Source organism: Planococcus citri, chromosome 2, assembly GCF_950023065.1.
Source record: "Planococcus citri chromosome 2, ihPlaCitr1.1, whole genome shotgun sequence".
Taxonomy (NCBI): Eukaryota; Metazoa; Arthropoda; class Insecta; order Hemiptera; family Pseudococcidae; genus Planococcus; species Planococcus citri.
Window position 1 is genome coordinate 46,859,597 of NC_088678.1, and position 25,146 is coordinate 46,884,742.

General features: G+C 33.6%; 1 protein-coding gene across 5 annotated transcripts in view; it reads left to right on the forward strand.

Moving 5' to 3' along the window:
• LOC135836127 (uncharacterized) overlaps positions 1-25,146 on the forward strand; it is a 407,464-nt gene that overhangs the window by 235,764 nt on the left and 146,554 nt on the right. For all 5 annotated transcript variants that reach the window (XM_065350756.1, XM_065350754.1, XM_065350757.1 and 2 more), the window contains one exon: positions 18,067-18,233. In XM_065350756.1, the coding sequence (XP_065206828.1) occupies positions 18,067-18,233 (167 nt within the window). The remainder of the gene's footprint in view (positions 1-18,066; positions 18,234-25,146) is intronic.

Consider the following 25,146-nt stretch of genomic DNA (forward strand, 5'->3'; position numbering starts at 1 on the left):
TACGTAGGCACAGCGAAATATTGTGGAATCATTTGAAATTCATATACCTAATAATAAAATTGTACAGCACGCATACGTTTACAGGCGTTATACGAATACCTACGATATGTGTTTGTTTGTAATACAGAATGGTATGAAAATCGGTGGAAATAATTAATTTCTGCATTAATATATTCTTTGTCTAGTCTTTCAGTTAATACTTCATCATTAATTAGCTTTTATATTGATCGAACGAATGAACGGTCGTGTAAACTGACATATTAAGTACATAATTTTCATACCTAATCATTTCCAATTACCTATTTTTCTTTTACACTTTACCATATCGGTGAAAAGGTTGAGCAGACTTTATGCCTAATTTTTTTCCGTAAAAATAATTCATGACACGATAGTTATAATAATCCGGGCACTTGATTTTATTTCACCTACAATTCGTGTTAAGGGTGTTATATTCGTTGATTTTTTTTTTCGTCGTTGTTAAAAAGTTATATAGTTATAAATGTTGAAACTGACGTTTGGACATTTACACGGATCGCGTGCGTTGTCTCATTTGGCACTTGAAAAGTGTGCGCAAATGTTTTTCACACCGATCAACCATCCGTCTTGGAAGTTGTACATACTTATTCGTACAAGTTTAAGTGTACGATATTTAAAAAAAGAAATCCCCTCAGTCGAGAGGGAAAAAATCGCTGCTATAAGGTTTAAAGTTGAAGATTTTATAAGCCTTTAGCGTTTTTCATCGGGTAAATACACGAGTTTAAAAAAATTCTCGTTTTGGCGAAATGATTTTAACGTTGAATTTTGAAAGTTAAATTTCGCCGCTGCAGACTGCTGCGTGTAATCGCAAAGGGTATATTCGAGGCCATAAACGAGCTATGGTTTGGCGTGGCGTACGTTAAGATACACTGGTACTGAAATACAGCTTCAAAAATTACGCTCTTGGGTAATTTTATGTAGCTTTTCCATTTAAATCTCCCTGGTGGATGGGATATTACAAAGATAGATATAAGACCATATTTAGGCTACGCACATACGCCAAAGGCCTATAATTAACGTATACCACCTATGTTCCCTTCTCGCTATACGTAGTACGTATTTATACCATACGCTGTTATACGTAAGTATAACGTTAATAGCTAAACGGATTCTCCCTCTTTCGTACGTGTAGGTAGGTACTTGAGCATCTAAGGTTCGTTTTACTCCGCCACCACAGTCCGCACCCTGTGTCCCTGCCATGCCGCAGTCAGTATCATACACACACTTTGTTTTAATATTCTGTTGAAAAGTAAACATATATACAACTTGTGAAGAGTATGCTATACATACCTCTACGTATATACTTTGGAGATGGTAAATGTAATGCGAATTCGATGCTGATTTTTAACGCCATATGGAAATTGTGATTCGACCATAGAAAGGGAAACGACGATTGTGAGACGGTTCTTCTTCTTCTTTTACACCCACCTCGTATTTTACTCACTCGTGCTTGCGATATTTCGCGTGCGAAGAATATCTACAAGATATGTAGGGTACGTTTTCACTAAGTTATGATACATGTTCTCTTGTAACCGTATGAATTACGTACTGTCCATCATTACTTGAGTACGCGTAAGATGGCTTTTAAAAATTGTTTCTTCTTGGTAATACCTTTTGAACTGAAGAAATAAAGCTAAATCGAAAAAATATGACAAAAATACATCACCAACCAAAATTTCAGGCGTTAATGCGCATTTTTTGATTTTTGATAGATTTTTAAAAATCAAATTTGAGTCAACAATAAATTTTTAAAAAATCAAAATTTTATCAAATCAATCTAGAGGGTTGAAATTTAGGATGTACTCTATTTTCGATCTCTTGAATAGATTAGAAACGGTTTCGATTTGTTTTCAGCAGTCCTGGAGCCTCCAGCAATTTTTGAATATTGGAATTTCCACAATGATTTTTTTAAACGATTTTTAACAGTTTCACTTAAGTTTTAAAATTTCTAAAGTTCATAAATCTGGCACTGTTATCTATGATTTAGGAAATTTAAAAGTTGCCCTCGATGGTGTATTAGAAGGCAGGTCTGATTTGATCCCTTGAAAAAATGCTCAGATCAAGACGAAATTGGAACAAACCCGTGTAAAATGTCGTGGGGGGTTTCAATTTCGAAAAATTTTCTTCTAGAACTTTAGGAATTTCGGTTTAATGTAAAATTTCAATAGAAAAGTTAGAGCAGGACACCCTGTAGGTACATATATGCTGAAAATGAGAAGGATAGGTATTCCTTTCAAACCATTTTACTTTACTATAATGAACTTCAAACTGAAATCTGCTTTCATTGTCAAAAAATAATTTGCAATGGGAAGACATAATTCTGCAAGTACCATACGAGTATACTTATAAGGCGTTAAACGATATGTCACACGACGACGTTTAAACGACATATTTAATGCTGACTAGATGAAGACGTAAATGTATTCATGTAAAAGAAGCAGATAAAATTTAAATTATGACAGATGGCATATATACGAACGAGTATAATATATACTTATGAAGAAGAAACGAAGATGAATTAATATCGAGTAATTAAAAATTCTCAGATAAGGTTTATAAATACGGCGTTATACGCTCGATTATAATCCGCTTATTATATGCAGAAGTATACGACGCGATAAAGGGGTAGAAATTTACGACGAGTTATGACTGCGTCATTGAATTTGCAAAATGTTGACGTTAACGTTCGCGCTCCTTTATAAATCGATGCGGTAATTTCAAATTCAAATTTATATATTAAGATATGGTATCGGAGACGAATTTCAACCTTGAAAGTTTAGCCGAGATAATATACCAAGTCTCGCGGTACCATGCAGAACTCTCTTAGCAGCCATAATCGAGTAAATTTTTTTCCTCTTATAGGTCTCCCGATTAGTTGACGAATCGTTGATTCCTGAAAAATGGACTTCTTCACGTAATCAATCTAAATATATTTGGCGGTCAAGTGTGATCGATTTGATTCTACGAGTTAATTTGATCTTTGGAGAGAAAGCAAAACGTCTTAGACGAGTTTTAAAACTCTGTACCAAGTTTCCTACCTAAATTAAATTGTCTGACGAGGTTGTTCGCATGAAATTCCATCTTTTTCACGGTTCGTTGATTTTGAACTTTTTTCTCCTTTAAATTGAAACGAATCACTGTGTAGTTGAGATTTTTAATCCTATAGAAAAGTGTCGAGTACTGCAAGGCATCATGATAAAAAAGTAAAAAAAAAGGGGGTTTTCAAGTGTGAAAGGGCCTTTAAAATCATAAATGGCATGTTTTCGAACTTTGACCCTATTTTTTTCGTAATTCTTCAACGAATTTTTTTTGAATTGAATAGATTAGAAAATTAGAAAAATTTTTAATACCTACCTACGAGTATTTTTTTATTGCTTCTATTTTTTTTTTATTTTTTTTTTAGAATGACCTCTAGCTCAAAGAATGTGAGTATTTTTCATTCCCCAACATGAAAAAGAAAGAAAATGTGACCTTTGTCGATGATGCTGCTGAATTGTCAACTGTTGATGGTTGCGTATAAGAAAAAAGTGCATTTTGTGGAGTCACGTTGACGTCAGCATCAGCTCTTTTTTTGTCGTTCCTTTTATCATTACTCACGTGCGTAGATATATGAATTTTTCTCTTCTTTTTTCCCTGGGAAAAAAATTACAATCGAATGTTTTTTATAAGCTTTTGTTGAATGTGTAATTTCACCGCAGAACGCATTTGATAAATCGTTCTTGGTTGGGATAAAAAATACCCAAATCAGATACTACAAAGAAGGTTTTATTATGGTGATTATTTGGCCGCAAGAGATTTTCTTCGCTGTCCGCTGGTTTTTGTGGGTAAATTCATTACGAAGGGAATATCTCGTTGTGGATGTCATGTAGAAAGCGTCCTTTAATGAAGGGTAAATCAATACAACGTTTCGATGGTTATTTAAAATTTCACAAAGAAAAGGGTATTAATGAAATGCGCCTTTATAGGTTATTAAATCACGTCTAGACTGCGCTAGTTTCACAGAGAGACCAGGACAGTTAACCGGATATTACTGAAGCGAAAAATTATTCTTAAAGTGGTCATTTCAAAGTTAATTTAATTTCGGTGTAGACGGTAGGTAGGTACTAGGTACCTTCGTTGTCTTTTCTTTTATACCCAACATCGAACAAAGTGCTTCGAAAATTTACTACACGACCGCATGTCTACCTACCTACCTACCTACCTACCTACTGTGTACATACACTTTGTACACCATTAAGTCAGATACAGGGCGTGCAATTTTGTGAAAAGATGTCGGTTGTATACGAGCTGCATTGCAGCAACGTTTTAGTATACAGCTATGGCATGTATTGGTTGCTTTCAAGACCGTTAAATTTGTTCAAAACACGTTGCTAGAATATTGTTATAGAATATAAAACTCGAATTACCTTTCGCAATTATCAACGTCGAAGCGTGTAAGTGTTTTATTAAATTAGTGTCGATAAAGCCCGCTGTATACAGTTGCCTCTTTGAAAGGCCTCTTTGGAACGTCTTTGAAGATGCGTTCGTCTACACCGAAGATACATTCTGAAACAAGAGAGATTCGATTTTAAACGATAATTCAGCCTCAACCTATTTAAAGGAGAAAAATTAACGTATACGTACAAGACGTGAATAAAATTTTCTCCTTGATTTTAACGCTTTAGATGTTGTACTGAAGAGACTTGAGGTTTTAATAGATTTACATTTTCTTGCAGCTGTCAACAAGGTGCCTGTAAAAGGGGTTCCCTTTTCGAAACTGTCCTTTAAATTTATACTCCATCTTTCTCGCTTTATTTCTCTCTCTCTCTCGTTCTCCTTTTTTTGTTTACTCGTTCACATATACTTACTGTGAGGTTGGTGGAATTTAACACTGCAGCTTGACTCTGTTAGTTGTTTCGAAGAAAATGATGTAGGTAAGCAATGTTTTCCACTTCGTATCACATTATGTAGGTATGAATGCGTTTTATATTATGTGCTTAATTCATTATTTTATTTGAAAATTCAGATGAGTACAAGCTATCATGATTGTTTTTCAAAGTCTTTTTCAGAGGAAGTGAATTGATTTTAAAATGTTCACTACCATCAATGAAATTCAAAAAAAATCTCAATTTTTATTCTGATGATTAATGCTTAATTACGTATCTATAATAGCTCAAGGTCTAGAAATTTTCAGTAATTGTAAAATTTTTGGAGAATTACTGGTAATTTTTTGGTAAATTACTGGTCATTTCTAGTAATTTTTGATGAATTATCGGTAATTTTTTCTGGTAGATTTCTGGTAGTTTACTAATTTTTTGGTGAATAATTACTGGTAATTTGTTAGTGAATTACTGGTAATTTGTTGGTAAATTACTGGTAATTTTTTGGTAAATCACTGGTAATTTCCAGTAATTTTTGATGAATTACTGGTAAGTGGTAATCTTTTTGGTGATTTTTTGTTAAATTACTGGTAATTTTTTACTAAATTACTGGTAATTTTTTACTAAATTACTGGTAATTTTTTACTAAATTACTGGTAATTTTTTACTAAATTACTGGTAATTTTTTGTTAAATTACTGGTAATTTTTTGGTACTAGATTTCTGGTAATTTTCATTGGTAAATTACTGGTAATTTTTGGTGGTGTATTACTAGTGATTTTTTTTGGTAAAGTACTGGTCATTTTCTTTGGTAAATTACTGGCCATTTTCTTCAGTGAATTACTGGTAATGTGGTAATATAGGTACTGGTGATTTTACTGTTGAATGAAGTAGGTACATGTACTCAAGTACATACTAGTGATTTTTCTGGTAAATTACCGGTCGTTGTCGTTGTCGTGGTCGCACTCCTTTACAGGAGATAGCGTATACTTCCACCTATATTAGCCAGTTTCTAGCGTATCTGATAGTTTCTTTCAAGGTCTTATGGGGAGAGTTGGCTGGTGAGTTTGTTGTCAACATCTCCGATCATTTCCTTCTTCTTGTCATTTTTCCTTGAATTTTCCCCTGTACAGCTAGCATGAAAATACCGTTTTCTCATATTTTATGAGCTAAATACAGTAGCTTTCTACGTATTCTTCATATCTTTTACTATGACTTTCTGCTCCTGTCCTATTCTTGCTAATACTTCCTGCTTGGTAATGAAGTCCTTCCATGAGACCCATTGTAGCCTTCAACAGCACCACATCTCAAAAGCAGATACTTTATTCTCGTATTCTGTGCTCATGCAGGGCCAGACCCATGAACACGGAATAATTTGGCGCCCCATGGAGATATCCCATTTTAGCGGCCCTAATTTTGGGCTCCTGAATTAATTGGCCACATTTTTTTCTCCCATTTTTTAAAGTGCAGGACACTGAGCATAAAAATTCATTCAGACATTTTTTAAGTGGCCCAGTTTTTACCTCATTGGCCCAAATAAGTTGCGGCCCGCCAAGATTTTCTCGGTAACTCGGTGGGTGGGTATGGGCCTGCGCTCATGGTCCATGTTTTGCAGGAATACTTCAGAACAGTCCATATGTAGCATCGCATAATTCTCTTTCTCAGAGCTAGACTCATCATTCAATTTGCCAGCACATTGGCTAGGTTATTAAAGGTGCTTTTTGCCATTCCAATCTGTGATTTAATTTCTTTATGATCTCTACCATTGTTGTTTATCAGCGCTCCAAGGTATCTGAATTGACCAATGTTGACTTTGACCTCTTTGGCATCTCCTTTTGTAAATCGTATCACCTTGGTCTTGCCTGCGTTTATTTTCATTCCATATTTTAATCCAGAACTGTTGATTCGGTTGATCAATTTTCTGCATCTGCGTTTCTGTCCCAGCAAGGATCACTTTGTCATCTGCGTAACTTATTTCATTTATTCTCTTGCCATTGATCTCGAATCCCATTTGTTTGATTAGCGCTTCTCTCATTATTTCTTCTGCGTACCACGTAGAAAAAGTACACTGGTGTCTATTGGAAAATCAGCAGTGTTTCTTAGTAAGGAATTGCCACTAGTGATTTACTTCTCCTACTCAAAATTATGAGTGATGAATTACTGCTGATTTCTCAGTAGAGTAGCACTACTGATCCACATATGCAAATCAATGGTATTTCACTACTGTCTAGTATGTGTGTAGTAAATCACTACTGGCAATTCCTTACTAGGAAACACTACTCATTTCCAAGTGTGTGTCAGAAGTGTTTCACTACATGCTATCAGTATCAGTGGGGTGCAATAATTTTCAAAAATCAAAAAAATAGGGTTGGGGAATTTTATTTTGAATTTCCCTATCATCAATGTGATGCTCACATCATGTATGATTTTTCCTGCCTATAACATTTTTAGAAAATTCCTACACCTATACCTCGCGGGGATTAGAACCGGGGACCTACGGATGTCTGACTACACAACCCTAACCACCTGACTACTAGTGCACTACAGTGGATATGGCATTTAAAGAATATATTTGTTTGCAAACACTCAATTTCAACAGTTCGTGAATTTGAATGTCGAAACTTGAAACTATGAATAATTGGTGAAGTTCTCAAGAGTGTCGAATTCATTTTTGAAAACTATTTGATCCCAAACCCAAAATGAGCTCCAAAGAGGGTGAAAGAAGTGCGCTGTTGATGTCAAAATTTGAAATTTTAATGGCGCTGAATCAATTTTTAAAGACCATTTGACCCCAAACCCCAAAATGGGCTCCAGAAGGGGAGGTATACAAAAGTACAAAACCAAAAATTATCAAAAAAAATATATATGGGTATCAAAATCTCAAATTTATGGGTTCAGAATTCATTTTTCAAGACAATTTGACCTCAAACCCCAAAATGGGCACCAATGGGGGAGGTACAAAATTTTAAACTGTTTAAAGAAGTACATTATTGATATCAAAATTTGAGTTTTCAATGGCACAGAATCCATTTTTGAAGACCATTCTACCCCAAATCCCAAAATGGGCTTCAAAAGGGGAGGTACAAAGCCAAAATTTTTAAAAAAAATTGAAAAAGTATGTTATTGATATCAACATTTGAGTTTTCAATGGCTTAGAATCAATTTTTGAAGACCATTCAATCCCAAACCCGAAAATGGGCTCCAAAGCTTGGGAGGTACAAAAATGAAAATTTTCCAAAAAAAAGTGCAATATTGGTGTGAATTGAAAATTTGGATTTTCAATGGTGTAGATCAGACTTACTTTTTGAAAATCATTTGATCGTAAACCCCAAAACAATATCCACAGCGGAGATTCAAAACCAAAAATTAAATTTTCTTATATATTTGGACACAAAATTCATTTTTGAAAACGATTTGATCCTAACTTCCCAAAATGGACTTCAAAGGGGAGGTACAAAGTCGAAAATTTTCCAAAAAGATACAAAAATAGTACAATATTGGTATCAAAATTGGGATTTTCAATGCCCAGAAATAATGTTTGAAGATCATGTGACTCCAAAACCCAAAATGAGCCTCAAAAAGGTGTAAAATTGCAAATCTTCTCAAAAAATGTACAATATCGGTATTAAAATCTGGATTTTCAATGGCATAGAATTTTTTGTTGAAGATCATCAGACCCTAAATTTGAATCTGCAATCCTTCATGTTCAAAATCGTGTATACATAATCTGATATCTGCATAGCATTCTTCAAAACTTTTGAATTTTTTTCTTCTTCTCCCACCCTAATTAGGGTATTTTTAGTTAGCAGGGCAATTGGTTGATGACATCACTGGTAAGGTGTACGGTTACTAGTAAATAATATATTAGACCATTACTGTTCAGTAGGCAAACATGACTGCTGAGTGGTGCATTGTGTGGTAAATAATTATTGATGTGTAGTAAAAAACTACAACACATCCACTGAGTTGTAGTAAGTAACTACTGAGCCATACTACTCTGTAGGTGAACACCATTGTTGAGTGGTTCATTGAATGGTGAAATATTACCAATGTATAGTTAAAAACTACTAATCTGCCACTGAGCTGTAGTAAATAACTACTGAACCACTACTACTGAATAGGTAGACTCCACTGTTGAGTGGTGTATTGAATGGTGAAGTATTATTGGGTAGTAGTTAGAAACTACTACTTTACTACTAAGCTATAGTGAATTACTGCAGAAGTCACACTACCCTGCAGTGCAACACTACTGTCCAGTAATGAATCAAGTACTGAAAGCACTACTGATGTGGTGTGAATTACTACATAGCACTACTGTTAAGTAGTGAATTACCACTGCCCCCTGTAAGTTTTTTCTACGTGGGATACACGTTGAACAACCTAGGTGAGAGGGGGCATCCTTGTCTCACACCTCTCTTTATACCTACCCAGGGCTGTTAAATTATCGTAATTTATTCGCTGGTAAAATATGGCGGTAAAATATGGTAAAATATGGTATTTTACGGTATTTATGGTATTTTACTAATTTGAATATGAAGAGTTATTTTTTGTAGTTTGACTTCAAAGTTGTGAACTTCTGACCTGCCTCTGAGGTAAATTTTCATCTGTTTGAGGTGTTATTAAAGATTATAAAAAATTTTCCATGGACATTTTTTGGAAATTTATGAGGAAAATTGTTGGTAACTTTCAAATCATAAATTTCCATGGAAATTTGGAAATTTATGAAGGAAAGATGGGAAAAAAGTGTTAATTTGGCTTCTTGGTAAATTATGGTAAAATACGGTAATAAACTTTTGCTAAAATACCACCGTAATTTACCAACATAAATTACCTTATAGCCCTGTACCTACCACATCCGTTCTCCGAGTACTCAGTTACAAACTTGATGTTTGCGCTCTGCTCCCAGTATAGGTTCTTTATTAATGGGACGCATTTTTAAAATTTTGAATATATGCGGTCAATGTTATAGGTACGTCCGACATTATGTAAGAATTGGGAACTTGGAAAAAAATCTTCTAATCAATTCTCTCAATATTTAGAGCAACCCTGCTTTTTCAATCCCTATACTTTTGTTCAACTTCTGAGAGCTTGGAAAACATTGTGATAAATTTTTGACATGTGTCCGATTTTCGAAAACTTTGAAAAAAAAATCAATGAATGACCTACTAAATTTTCAATTTTTCGTTCATGTGTATAATTTCCTCCATTCTTTGAAATGTTTACAAGGAAGTAGGTAGGAAGAATAAAACAAAATCCAAAAAGTTCAAAATTCAGCTATAAAAATTCCAAATTTGAAAAATTATTTTGTTTTTTGAATGGACTTTGCACTTTTATGAAGAAAGGAAAACCTGTCCAATTTTTGCAAAATAGGAACAGGCAAGGGAAAGAATTTGAAGTCGCATCTCGCCCTTTTCACCCTTGCTCATTGCACTGAAATTTGTACATAATCCACGAATATGCTTAAGTGCACAACCTTGTAACACGTTATTTTTACATTTGAAAAAAAAAGTTACCGATCGAAACGAATTCAATGATAAAAGTCGTATTGGCAAAAAAAAAGTCGAATAAAATAGAAAGAATTACTCGAATTACATATCAGTAAATGTTACACACTTGTAATCCTACATTATTAGAGAAATGTACATTTGTATAATCTCACGGAAAAGATTACTCGTTTTTACCAAAATCCATAACATTCGAACATTTGAATAAATTTGGTTTACCGACGAATCCTTTTCGATTTTGTGTTTTGCATAATAATACGAGCCGTTTTCAGTTTCAGGATAAATTCTTTTATGAGAACGAATTTTAATAAAAATGCACAAATTGGTTTAATATTGCACAGCACAACTATACGTACGACTCGACTTCTACATCTCTACCGCGAATCAATATCGAGTACTTTATTTGCGGTCCGTTTAATTAAAAATATTGTACATAGAATGCACAAGCAGCAGTGATGCAGTTAAACTTTCCAGTTGGAGTTACGAAATTGATATGTACTGCTCTGCTATACGTAGGTAGGTACTCGTATACAGCGTAGGTCGTTTTAATTTTGAACTTACGCGAGTAGAAATGGCCCCGAGTTGAATTACGAATACAACAAAGTGGTACCAAAATGTGATGATACGTCGTATAAACAATTTCTTTATTTACTTGAGCGAGTGAAATTATTGTAAAATTCGAGTACGATGTAAATTTTTATACATCTTTGCGGGGATGATTTTTTTCATCACGTTATACGATGTACGAGTACGTAAGAGAGATATACGAAAACACAATGGAAGAATCTTTATGACGAAATTAAATGCTTGAAAATTTGAATAAACCATTTGCTCGAAGAAGGGATCGAGCAGAAAGACGATGCGTAATAATAAGTACCTTGGGTTCTTTGTTGTGGTAATGAGGGTGGAAGCCTATAAGAATTTTATTTGTCACGGTCGTCATACGATGAAAGTTTTTTTTCCTCTGTTTATTTTCATTTCGTGGGAGATTATGAACAGATATAAGAATCGGAGGCGATAGAAATTTCGCGAGTTGATTTAGACGAGTGTATTGTTGAAAATTTCGTGGCTTTACGAATAATAATAATGAATAAAGAGGCGAATGGTTGAAGGGGATACCTACTAGCCGATGTACAATATTCTTCCATTAGAGATTACACGAGTAAATTCACCGTAATCCTCTAATTTAGTCTGGCGCTTATGTAATAACTTTTTTTTTTCGTTGCTATTCGTCCATTAAATTTATTTTGTATACAATTTACTTTATTACACCTTTCTTATTACTTTTGCTATTAAAGGTCTTTCGTAACAAACTATACTTTTTCTACTCGACGTTCTTTTTCATTATTTTCATTCACTGAAAAAAAAAAACAATAAAAATTACTGTTTCAGTATAGTAACCGGATCCAATCCAAAAATAATAGTGATTTTTACTCAGACAAAAAATACATTTTACTATAGAATTAGGTAAAATTTATTACTCTCATAGTAAAATTTACTAAATCTCATAGTAAAATTTACTAATCTCATAGTAAAAATCGCAATATTTTTGAATGGGATCCGGTTACTGTATGAAATAGTAAAAATTATCCATAATTTTTTTTTCCGTGTTGCTTCTTTCTTTACAATATTTATCGTATTCCGTTGTGTTTTCTTTTTCGTCTCCCTCTCCTCCTCCCCCCTCTCATTCTATCACACTCTTATTTTCCCTTCAAAATGCGTACGTTTCTAGCTGAAATGATTTCACCAAGAAAATTACTTCGTTAACTATTAACAGGCTTTTCTTACAAATGATTGCGCTTTTGATTTGCTTCAATTAATGCGTGTTGTATTTTGCCTATAAAAGACCATTTCCATTTTCCGTACGGCTGTTCCGGGCCTGTCCCCATTTTAATTACCTTTTTTTGTCAAGTTTCATCCGAAAAATACGCCTCTTCAGACTTCGGAGGATCGTGTATTTTAATGAAGCGTAGTCTTCAGTCCGAAATGTTTTTTCAAAAGTGATCGTTTAACTGAGCCATTTACTATAATAAGAGAACATTTCTCATTATAAGGTAGTCTGTTTTTCTCCCAGCTATATCGACGGTGTAAAATTGGTCATTTTTCTGCGTCTATTGAAGGGAATTTTTTCAAATTGCTAGATCGATTTAGACGTGCCAATTGTTCGCAATGAATAAACGATTTTAGGAATCTCTTGAGCAGTCAAGTATCTGCTTGAAATAATTCAATTTTTTCTTTCTTTGGTGAAATTATATGAAATGGTTCGAAATTACTGAATTTTACAAATAATAATAAGTTGTTGTTATTGATTTATTTCGGTGAACGTGACGTTTGATGATAAGGGGGAGGGGGATTTTTGTGGTGAAATGGATCAAATTGTTCGGTTATGCATGAGGGTGGATTGAGAACAAAATGAGGCCCAGAATTTTGACCAAATTTAGATTGGAAACATTAATTTTAAGTTGAAAATCGTCCAGAAATTTTTTTAGCTCCAGAAGTAGGTAGGTACCATTGAAAGAAGGATATAATCCCTCAAAGATGGGAAATTTTTAAAGAGTGTTGTTGGTGCTCTAGCTCGACAACCTGCTTTCGGGAAAATGTCCCCAGTTCAAAGATATACCTAGTAGGTATTTGAAATTCTGCATCAACCTGGACTGGTTCTGTCAAATTCCAAGATCCCTGCTATAGGGTTTTACTGAGCGATTAAAAATTTAAGTAAATTCATGCTTTAAAAATATTTCCTTCTGAAATATTACGCATTAATTATGCAAAAGCATCGAAAGGCATCGTTTAGAAAGTTAGAAGGATATTTTGAAATACAGTGGTGCCAACTTTCTGGGCAATAAAACCAATTTTTTTTAAATTAGAATTTAATTCAAGTCTAAAGCTTAAAAATTTGGAGAAACTCAAAAGTACCTAAAATTAACGGTTTCCATTACAAATTTGGCTTTAGGAATTTTTATCCCACCTTATTGCGTAAAAAGGCAAGAAAGACTTCTTTTAAAATTATTAAAAACATGGCAAAAAGTTTTTATGAAAATTTCAAAACGCGACCAAAATCATGTGAAAGTGTCTCTTTTACCTCAGAAGAAGGGGAAAAAAAGGAATTTTCAATCAATTTACACAGATTGGTTTGATTTTCTGAATTTTCAAACAAATGATTTAAAAATAAGGAAAAAATTAGGAAACCATGACTGCGCTAGAGAACACGGATTAAAAAGAAAGAGCAGTGGAAGAAGAAGAGAAAAAGTAATCTACCAAAAAAAGAACTCCTGATGGAGATACTTCTACTGTAAATTTTTTCTACACTTTTTAAACGTTCTCAATAAAAATAAGAATAAATTAACCAGCGTGAAAAAAATTACGCCACGACATTTTATACACTTTAAAGTTTCGGCGCAAAGGCGAAGCGGAGGGCTCCTCGATAGTAATTCTTTACTTGGTAGCTCTTCTTTGTTAATACCGCTAATTAAACATTTTCTTATTAAAGTGGTTTCGCGCTTTTCCGGCGGTTAATTTTTTACAACGGCGTATTTGTTCGAACATGAAAGGTTAAGCTCTATTTATACTGGCAATAAAAAATGACGCTCTCATTTAAACGTCTTGAGGTCTCCCGAATCTTCCGCAAACTGCACCTCGTCTTCGTCTTAACAAATAACCCGCGAAAATGTTGATAAATAAGCGCCATTTTATACTTCTGTGCGAAATTTGATCGATTTCGGTCATTGTTTCACGCCAACTTACTTACCTCGGTTAATAACGTTTATATACACCGCAGACCTCGCCACGATATCAACTTATAACTATTTATATACTCTACTTCTAGCTTGTTTTTATACCGGTAACGGTCACGTAACATTTACAAGCATTCGTATTAATACATATAAATTTTATACACGTTTTTCGATTTAAATAAAACGCGTTTTTTTTCTTATTTCTTCATTCGTCCCATAAGACATAGCGATGTCGTTTTATTTTTTCATTTTATTGGATCATGCTGAAGTACGTTAGGGATATCTACCTAGTCTTAGATATGCATATATCCAAGTCGCAGTCGATGAACTTCTTAACCGATGAAACATTTAACATCCAGGTTTACCTCACAACGAGTTATAAAATGAATTTTTGTGGATATGTCATACTTTTTTTTTTTTTGCAATCGTAGATATTTAATAGACGAATATAGGGAAGATCTTTTATTTCACAAAATTATTAAAAAGGAATAATGGTTGACATTTCTTTCTCTCCTGCTTATAAAATTTTTACGACAGAATTTCATCACAGTCTGTGGGTAGGTATTGACTATCAAAGTTGATATCAGAAAGTTTCCCAACTGTTGATGATCTATGTTGTAATGTATACCGAGTCGGGTACCAATCCAACGAAAATGATTCACCAAACAAAATAGCTCGTATTTTAAGTACCTACCTACTAAATCTTCTAGTCAATTTCAAAGCACACACAACTGTATACGAATCATTCGTAGCACATTTAACGAATCGAGTGTACTTAATTAAGAAAACAGAACCAAATTAAGATTATTTGAAACTTGGCGAATCGTATCAAACACAGCAGCGCAGTTTAAAGGTTCAATGATTAGCTGCAATTATCTTTTGGAATGCAGATAAACGTTTGAAAAAACTACTTTTACAGCAGTGATACGAATTGCAGATAATGGTAAACTTGTAATTACAGCTTTTGGAGTGAAAATTGTTGCATGAGGGAATGTACAATGAATGGTCGGGTGTTCCGGGACAGGTGTCTGATATTTTAACAGGCTATCAAATCAAACCACATAAACGTAAATTGGTTTGCTGACTGGAAATTGAAGGGGCAATGTGATGGGTTATTTGGCGTGGAGTCTTCAAGGTCATATAACTTACTGAATATTATTAGTCGGTGGGCCCCACGCATAAGGATCTATTGTACCCCCCCCCCCCCGTCGATCCTCTGGGACAACTTTTTTCTTAAAAGGGGAGTCCTATAGGACATTTTTAGCCCTTGTCATAAAAAAAGCCCTACTTACAAATGGCGGCCATTTTGATTGACAGGTCAGCCGAAATCGCAGATTTTGTGTTCCAACATAGGACTTGCACGAAATTTGTTAAACCGTACAAAGATAGATTGAAAGAGCAGGCAAAAATTCATCACTTGTAAAAATTTCAAGTGCTGAAAATGGCTTTTTCAATTTTTGGCGAATTTTAAAAAATTAAATTTAAGCCAAAAATGAGGGAAAAATCAAAATTTTACCAAATTGACCCAGAAAGCTGATATTTGGGATATACCCTATTTTCGACCAGCCAAATCGATTGGAAACTGTTTCAAGCCGTTTTGAGCAGTTCTAGAACCTTCAGCAGATTTTTGAAATTCGAAATTCCCGCAAAATTTCATCAAGTCGACTGCAGCTGAATTTCAAGTCGTTTTGGAGCCTCCAGCTACTTTCCAAACAGTCGCTGGAAGCTTCAAAACCACTTGGAACCATCATGCAGTCGACTTCATATTGTATTGAAATTAGTTTGCAGAATAAATTTCGGCTTGCTAACGCCATTTGATAAAATTTTGTGAAAATCTCAAGTTGCAAAAATCTGGTGGAGACTCCAGTAATTTTTAAAAAGTCGCTGGAGGCTCCAAAATGACTTTAACCCACCTGAAGTCTTCTTGAGAGGGTGTGAAAATTGAAGTGCAGAGTAATAAATTTCAGCTTTTCAGCTCCATTTGATGAAACTTTGGGGAAATTTCAAGTTTCAAAAATCTACAGGAGGCTCAAGTGGGGGCTCCCTACTATATAGATGAACTGTTTCTGATTTAACCATGCTGCGGAATTTCAAAAAAAAAAATTTGTTTGGTATAATAGGCTAGTTAGTTTTAAAATTGAAGATCATCTGGAGTTCTGCAAGACAGTTTATGTTGATTGCTTGAACTCAAAATTAAAGGCAGTAAAGCATTTTGATAAAAATTTGTATCATTTGCAGGAGGTGAAATACCTGTTTTTTTTTTTTGAAGTTGGGACTTTTTTCAACACTGACAAAAGAAATACATAGGTATTCCAAATCGGCAGAAAATGTTTCGAACTAGACAATGCAGGGTCAGAAGAGCACAAACAAAAGCATGAAAACAGTACTTACAGGGAAAGAACCACATAGGTCGAAAGTTTTCAAAAATGAGTTCAGGGTCGATCATACACTGCGGAATTGAAAAAATAACGTACCTAGTCCATTAGATTTTGAGAAAAATTGCTTCTATTATGCCTCGAGTTATGTTTGTAGAATGTTGTGTGATATATTTCCAGTCCTTACTTTAATGAAATTCAAATTCCCTACGAAGTTGGAGCATTCTGATGTTTTAAAAAACACCGTAGGTGAACCAAAAGTTTAAGAAATTGACTTGTCTGGGTCTTTCCCTGTACCTTTCATGCATGTACGTATGTATCATTAGCATAAAATATGCTAAACAGCATTTTTTGATTTTTGATAAATTTTTAAAAATCAAAGAACCAAAAATTTGATAAAGTCAAAATTTGATTGGAAATGGTTTCAAATAGTTTTAATGCAGTTCCGGAGCCTCCAGAAGATTTCTGAAGTTGAAATTTCCACAAAAGCATACCTAAAGAAATATGATAACTAGACATTACTCTGTTGTTACTAGCTAATTTCAACATGCTGAGTCGATTTGAGGAGGTTTCAAGCCATTCTGAAATAGATTTTAACTTTACGAATGAATCTTTTAAACTTGTTTCGGTGTTCGGAAATACGAGAACGAGAAAGGGAGCTCGAATTTCGTTTACTTTGAACATAAGTAATTTTTTTATCCCAAGAACAAAACAGCCAGATGTGAAAACCATACCTTGATTTATTTCTGGGGAAAATAGTTCAAAAGACTCGAGAAATTTTTTTACCTACATTAAAAAGCATACGTAGAGAATTTGTCGCAGATACTTCAGAAGAGAAAAATGCAAAATTCCAATAAAGGTTAAGCAGATTAAGTATATGGTTTTATGTGACGTATCTTGATCAAGTTTTCCAAAATCCTGTTTAGGTGCCTCTCCAACAAATACCTATATAGAAAAGTCTGTGGAAAAAATTTGCTTATTGATGGTAATGAAGATTGAAGAGGTTATAGGCGAATATACGATTTAGATGAGTACGATTAAAGAGGTGTATTAAGTCTTATACTTACATGAAAGTTATGACAAGGAAAAATGGAAAAAATTGAAATTAAAAAAGTTTTTTTCAGTCTGAAAATTTAATCGGCTTTGGTTTCGAACGTAAGCTCGAGGTTATAGTCGTGTATATACTGTGAATTCTTACCTATATAGCTGGTTGCCTACCTACGACTATATAACATGCGAACGTCTCCGGGTGTTTCTTATTGTAATCTGGGGCGTGTAGATCGAAATGATGCCGGCAGAAAAGTGGGAGTGAAATTCATAAATATTTTCTTATTAATTTCGGCGTCCAGCGGTTTTAAAATTCATGAAATTTTCATCATTATAAGCGTTGCCGAGTGTATTGTTAATAGAAAACGTTTCATTATACGTAATTTAAGCGAGCAAATTAGGAAAAAAATTTACCTACGTTTCGCCCGCTCGGTTGTTTAAATAAAAATAAGAGTAAAGAAAAGCTGAAAATTGTTATTTGTATTTTTTTTTTCTGTTTTCTCTTGTTCCAGTTACGGCTGTACAAAAAGATTCCAGCAAGAATAGTAATACAATAAAACAAGTAACCGCAAAACCTGGCCAGCCTTATTTTGATAAAAGCGCTTCGAAGAATGTGACCGCCTTGGTTGGTAAAACGGCCTACCTTAATTGCAAAGTGAAAAATTTGGGAAATAAAACGGTAAGTGATTCCTATAATTTTCGTTTCCATTATAGCAATAGCCATGCACTACGTGGACTTACCTTTCCTTTACTTTAATGAAAACTGCTCCCGCGTTTACCCTTTGAATTACATAGGTAGTTAGAGATACCTACCTACGTACGTTTCAAATTAAAAACTATCATATATTGAAATGTTTTCTATCTGACTTAAAATTAATTAAAATAATGAAACATCTGCGAGCAATGAAATATATCTATATAATAGAAATACAACGAGAGAGATGCATCAACTAGTTGTAAAACTTTTTCATGCAAATGGAAAACGTATACGCGTTACCTGCCATTTATATTCCTACGTTCCGAAACTTTTGTTTCGATGTAATTTTATTGTAGTTTTCTTTTAATTTTCGATTCTGTAATTACCAACGATGAGCAAAAAGCTTTGTGCAGTTGTTCAGTGCCTATTCTAACGTGTAGTTCCAACAATATTGTGTAGCTCCAAAAAATTGATATGCAGTTGGAAAAAAAATTGTGCAGTTGAAAAAAAATTATTCAGAATCCAAATTTAAAAAAAAAACATGAATTTGGGACCCATGTAACTTCATAAAAACTGCACAATGATAACAAACAAATAATCAGGTAAAAGGTAGATACATAAATGTATTAGAAAAAATTACTGAGTAGCAGTGCCGCCCAGAGGACGGAATGTGGTATTGCAGAATCTTTGAGGGTTCCAAAAATTTTTCAAGAGCACCCCCATTTTTTTCAAAAAAACCTATTGATTGCCATGAGTTATGTGAAATTTTTCTATGTGCCAGTTCTTTTCACTTCTAATGATAAAAAAACAAATCCAAAGACAATTTTGTAACGCTCTTCCTACTGTTAATGAGCTATTTCTGTGGGAAAAAAACTTTTGAGGCTTTTTTGAAGAAATCTTGGAGAAAATATGTCTATTACCTATTTCAAGTTTTACAATAATGTCAATCCATCATTATTTTAAAAACATTTTTTTTTTTAAATTTGAAGAGCTGAATAAGAGCTAAAAACCAGCTTATTTTTGATCTGGAGTTTATCCAAATTTGAGCTGAATTTCAGACAGTCACACACAGTATGTTTTTTTAACCAACCTTTTTTTAAATGATTGATTAGTGGAGAATATTGGTTGAAAAATACGTCTTTGATGTGCTTGCCTGAAAATCAAATTAAATGTGGACAAACTTGTTGAATAGACCCGAAAATGGACCACAATTTTATTTCTGGGGGGAACAAAAATTGCGCTGGAAGTTCCAGAATGGCTAAATGGCTAGAAATTACAAAAGTTAGTTAATGGGAGTTGATTTTAGTTACAGGGGTCCAGGGGGAGGGAGTAAGACTGAAATATTTTCAACTTTTTTTGCCAGATTTTCTCAACTTTTTACCCCAGGTACCTCCCTTCCACAGATTTCTCAAGCTATTTAGCCAGGAGTTGAAAGCAAAAATGTTGAATAATTTAAATTTTTCAAATACTGTTTGTAGATTTTCTTCGGCTTTTGGTCTGCAAAAACAAAATTTAAAAAGAGGACAGAACATAATTTTTGGAAAATTTTCAATTTTTCCCGAGCGAAGTGAGGGTAAAAGATTTACTAAGAAAACTCACAATTTGTGAAGTACCTACTTACGTACTTACCTATCAAATAATGATTTTCAATATAAAAGTTTCAACGTTAAATTTCAAGCCTTTTGGTATTTTTAAATGAATCCTCGCACTTTTTTTCGCTATTCTGAGTTACATAGAATAATTTTTTGCTGTTTCGTTATTTCGCAATTCGCACCCATACCAACCCTGTATTGATTGAATTATGTCTATTAAATTTCTGAAGGTAATGTTTCATTGTTGAAAATTTTTAAAACATTGTACAATAGAATAATTTAAAAAATTGACAAATTTAAAAATTAAAATGGCTGATGTAAAAAGTTGATTTTTATAGCTTCAACATTTAAAAATTCTAACAATATAGTTTTCAGGAAATTATAATATGTAATTTCAGAAATAGAAACAAAGGTCTAAAGGCCCGAGTGAAGCTAGGGCAAATGCTTTCGAAAATTTAATAATTTTTCAAAATGAAACATCACGTATTTTTCTAAGTAGAAAGTTTTTTTTTTCAAAAAAATATGAAAAATTTGCACTGATTTTTTTCTTTTTTTGGGGGGAGGGAGGGGGAGAGAAGATATCCTTTGAAACGAATCTCAAAAAATTTCAGTCGGTATTGTGTAGCTCCAAAAAAACCTTAGAATAGGCCCTGCAGTTGTTGACAGCTGATGGAAAAGCTGCACGCTTGGCAATTTTAACGCCAGAACAGATTGCAGCGCTGAACGTTTCGCACGGACGATTTTTCTCTTCTAATATGCGCTTCACATAATTAATTAAGTATTTGATCTGGTATTAAATATTCATAAAATGATGAACATTCGACCGTTCCATGCGCGCGTATTTGACCAAATAACGTCGCGAATTGGAAACGATCGTATATGTAATCCATAAAGGGTCTCTGTTGAGCAGACTAGCCATGAGATTTACATAGATATAAACTTGAGTGCTACCAAGACTAACAAGAGAGGTATTTCAACCAGAAACAAAATTCATAATGGAGGTCACATAAGTTGAAAGGGCATCCAAAAATACACCATCGTACAAAATTTGTGATGCTGCATACTCAATTTTTAAAATTTTTTAGAATCCGGATTTAGCCTAAAAATTGAAATTCATTTGCTGACATTGAAAGTACAAATAGATTTGCGAAAAGATTGGCAGTTTTGAGTCGTTTTAAAGCTTCTGATGTATGTTTCAATTTTCAAAAAATTCCGCATGAACATGATATTATAATGAAATCCGATGCTGACAAAGGTATTCTAATTTTTATGGAAAATCACGTCGAGTCGTCACATTTTTATATTATGTGTACAATGTACCTACAAAATCTCATTTCAGTTATGATTGTAATAAAAAAGTGCGAGTTACACGAGCCTCCTCGTGCAACATAAACAAATAAAAATTATCGTCAAAATAAAATACTTTTTTAACGCGAAAACCTAGTCAAGATTAATAAATGAGTGTATCTTTATGGTTCTGTTCTTAATGAACACTTTTTATTTTATATTATAACGTTCTAGTAGCTGCGGGTATTCTATAGTATGCACCACACCCCGCACTGCACCCCTCAAGTTCATAACATCTGCGAAAAAATTCATCGAGATTTTTTATTAGGAGAGGAAAAAAAAACAATGAGGGACTCACTGTTGCTTAATACGAGTACGTATACGAGATATTAAACAATCTTAAACTGTACCTACCTATATACGTTTTGTGAAATTAAAGCAATAAAATATTTTTGATTTTGCCAGTTTGCAATTTTTCAATTTAATTTGTCGTAAAAATTTCCGTAGTAAGAGATAAAATCAATTCATTTTATTGTTTTGGTAAAGGAATGTTGAGCTCTGCACTTTTTATAGCAAAATTTGAGTAGAACATTCGATTACTGTTAGCTACCGAAGTATTCCCATTACTTAAATGTAAAAAATATAAATGGTCCAAAACAGTGAAACTCTCATAACCAAAATTTCAACAGTACATACTAATTATTTTTCGATTTTTGGCAAATTTCTGAAAATCCAAAATTGAACATTTTTTAGGATTTCTCTGTTTTATACCGGAGACATTTAAAACTACTCTGAAAGTTACAGATAGGCTTGAAATGATGAAATTCGGATTCAGAGGGTTGGTTTTAGGCAAGGTACCGATATTCGTGCGGATTTTACAAATTTTCATTTAAAAAAATGTTTTTTTTCAAGTAGGTAATTACTTTGACCAAAAAAATTGCACTTGAGATGTGAGTCTGAAAATCGGCTCGATCGTAGATACAAGTTCTAAGATCGAGTATAAACCACAACTCTATTCTCAGCTGGCCAAATTAATTTCCACATCTCCAAATTTTGAAATTCTGGAGAGATCGAAAACTGCCCTGGAAGCTTCAAAATCGTCTGAAGTGGTAAAATTTGGATTTTGAAAGTTGGTTTTGAACATGATACCGGCGTTCATGCAAATTTCAAAAAATACCCCCGCGAATAGAAAATTTTTGATTTTTTCTTCCTCAAGTTAGCAATGTTTATGTATGTACATATTGTACAAGTACGTAGGTACCTACCTACTTTTTGTATTTATCCAAGCGCATATTAAAGTAGATCGCAGAGGATGTCAGAAGATGTTGACCAAATTCAGTGGAAACTTTCATTTCAAGTTGAAAGGTGCTTGGAAAATTTTTTAGTCCCGAAAGTGTCCCTGAATGGGGAGATGTACGAGTAGACCATCAAAGAAAGAAAATTTTTGATGAAATCGTTTTTTTCGCTTTCATCTCTACTCAAGCTGTTTTTGAAAAAAATTGAAGATCACTTTTATGGTGCTTCTGAGCAGTTGAAAAATTAAAAATCGTTAATTTTTGGGTCAATTCCTTTTTTGCAAATATTTTTTTCTCAAATCATATTAAAACATCGAAAAATAATAATTCTGCAACCGGTGGAACATTTTGGAATAGGTACAGTGGTACCAATTTATCAAACATTATTCGCAATTCCAAAAAATTGAGAGATTGTATATTAAGTTGATAAAAACTGCTTACCTATCTGATAATTTTTTTTGAGTTTTTAGAATAATAATATTTTCTTTTAGTGGCCAAAAAATTGTCACCACTCACTGAAAAAAATGATTTTTCAAAGCGGTCACTCATTCCTGGGAAAAATGATCTGCATTTCGGTGAAACCAATTTTCAGTCATTCTCGTTACTATCAGTTCCAAAAAATCGAGAAATACAGACAACTTACCAGTTTTTGCCGCTATTACCAACTTTGAAAATTCAAAATATATTTTTGCTCGCGTTTCAGTTTTTTTAAAACTCGGCCTTGGCGATCAAAAAATTGGCATCATTGCATCCCAAAATAATGACTTATGTGTGATACTGGAGAGAAAATAAAATATCTATTTTTCGAAACACGAATTTACCAATAATTCAAAAATTAGCGATTTTCACATTTTTAGCTGCTTAGTAGAAGCTTGAAAGTGACCTTGGATTTTGACGGGGCAATAGCCTCTGTCAACGAAAAATCTCAAACTCTACCTTTCAGAATTGTGCCATTTTTTTCAAAGCACGCTGGGAAGGAGTGAGAGCGAAAAAACCACGATTTTTTTTGAAAATTCCCTCTCTTCAAGAGCCCATATCTCTTCTCTGGTGACACCTTCCGAAGCTGCAATATTTCTATTTTTCAACACAAAATGAAGTTCTCTACCAAATTGAGTGAAAATCCTCTGACATTTTTTTTCCACAATCCACCCTATAAAATAAATAATGCTGCTCAAAAAATGAAAAAAACACCTTCGAGCTGGCTGCATGAAAATCAGCTCAAATGAATAAATCCTTCAAACAGTCGATTTTTAGCTGCCCAAAATAATTTCCACGTCTTCTGAAAAAGTTTCAAAATTCTGGAGAATTCGAAAATCGCGCTGGAGGCCCCAGAATGGCTCAAAATGGCAAAATTTGGTTTGTAAGAATTGGTTTTTTATTTTTAGGACTAATCGTCATTTTTATTGAATGCATACATTTTCAAAAAAGCATAAATTGCCAAAAATGATCAGTTTTGAATTTTCAAAAATTTGTCAAAAATACTAAAAAAAAAAAACGAATTGGGACACCTGAAGTTTTGATCATGGGGATTTCATACCATGCTCTTTCCAAAAATCGTAGTCTTGTTCAAATCAGACGTATGTGTCTCAATTCCTGTAGATGTAACAGAAAACCATCTACAGGGTGTTCGATGAGATTTCTGATTTTGAGCCCTCTCTTCTATTTAGAAAAGAAAAAAGCGTTAGATTTTTTTCCCCGTTTACGTATTTTATCCAGTTTTCCATATCATGATATAAATTTTGTAAAACTGATTATGTGGTAATTCTTCTCAAAAAAATTTTAAAGAACCATAAAAGGGCCAGATTGAACAAAAATTGATAGAAGTATGCTCCCCCACTCTCAAAATGTATTCAATCCGCCATTTTTGTCGAACCATTTCCTCCAAGACAACAATTTTTATAGTTATTTAAAACCTTATGCTAAAAAATTTCAAACCATCATTTCAGGAGGAAAAAAACGAATTTTATGCGACCTTAAACTTGGTCTTATTTACTCTCTACTTACAAATGCTACGCTAGTCGTTCATTTCACCCTGAAAGATTCGTTTTTAAATTCGGCGTCTCTACTTATATAGCGTCGACGTCGTAGGCATTTAAAAAACTGCGAATAATATTTTCGCCTTTTGAAGAAAAGAAATAAGAAAAACATTGATTTTCAACGCTTCATTAATTTTTAAAATTGAGAAAATTTTTCATTTTTTAAAACGGAAACATCGCCGAGCATATTCTGTTTCCTAAAAGGCACGAAGAGTTACGTCTCGTACTCGTTGTCGTATATTTGCGAATCGTAAACAAAACCCAGTATTACGTTGATTAATATGCAGACTACGTTCAAATGCATAGAGGTACATCTCCGTGTAATAAAATTTGTTAACTGATTCCACCAGGTGGAAATTCAATTTCACAGAGACAAACGCGTATATTCCTTAATACCGTTCGAGAGTAGTACCGTCGAAGCTTCATTTTTTTTTTCTTTTTTAAATACGTGTCTTCTCGAGACTTTGAAAAATTAGTTTTCTCAGTAAGCCGCACATACAATTTCGTAACCACTCTAGAGGCCTTGAAAAGTACTAAAATCTTTTCAGTGTAAATGTTTTTCCGACCATAAAATCTACGTTCATCGTGCACTTTTACATTTAATGAGCAGTCTCTAGGTTATTATATGTACTATTTGAGTAAATTATTAGACTCCATTTTTCCATATATAGCTTGCAATATTTCT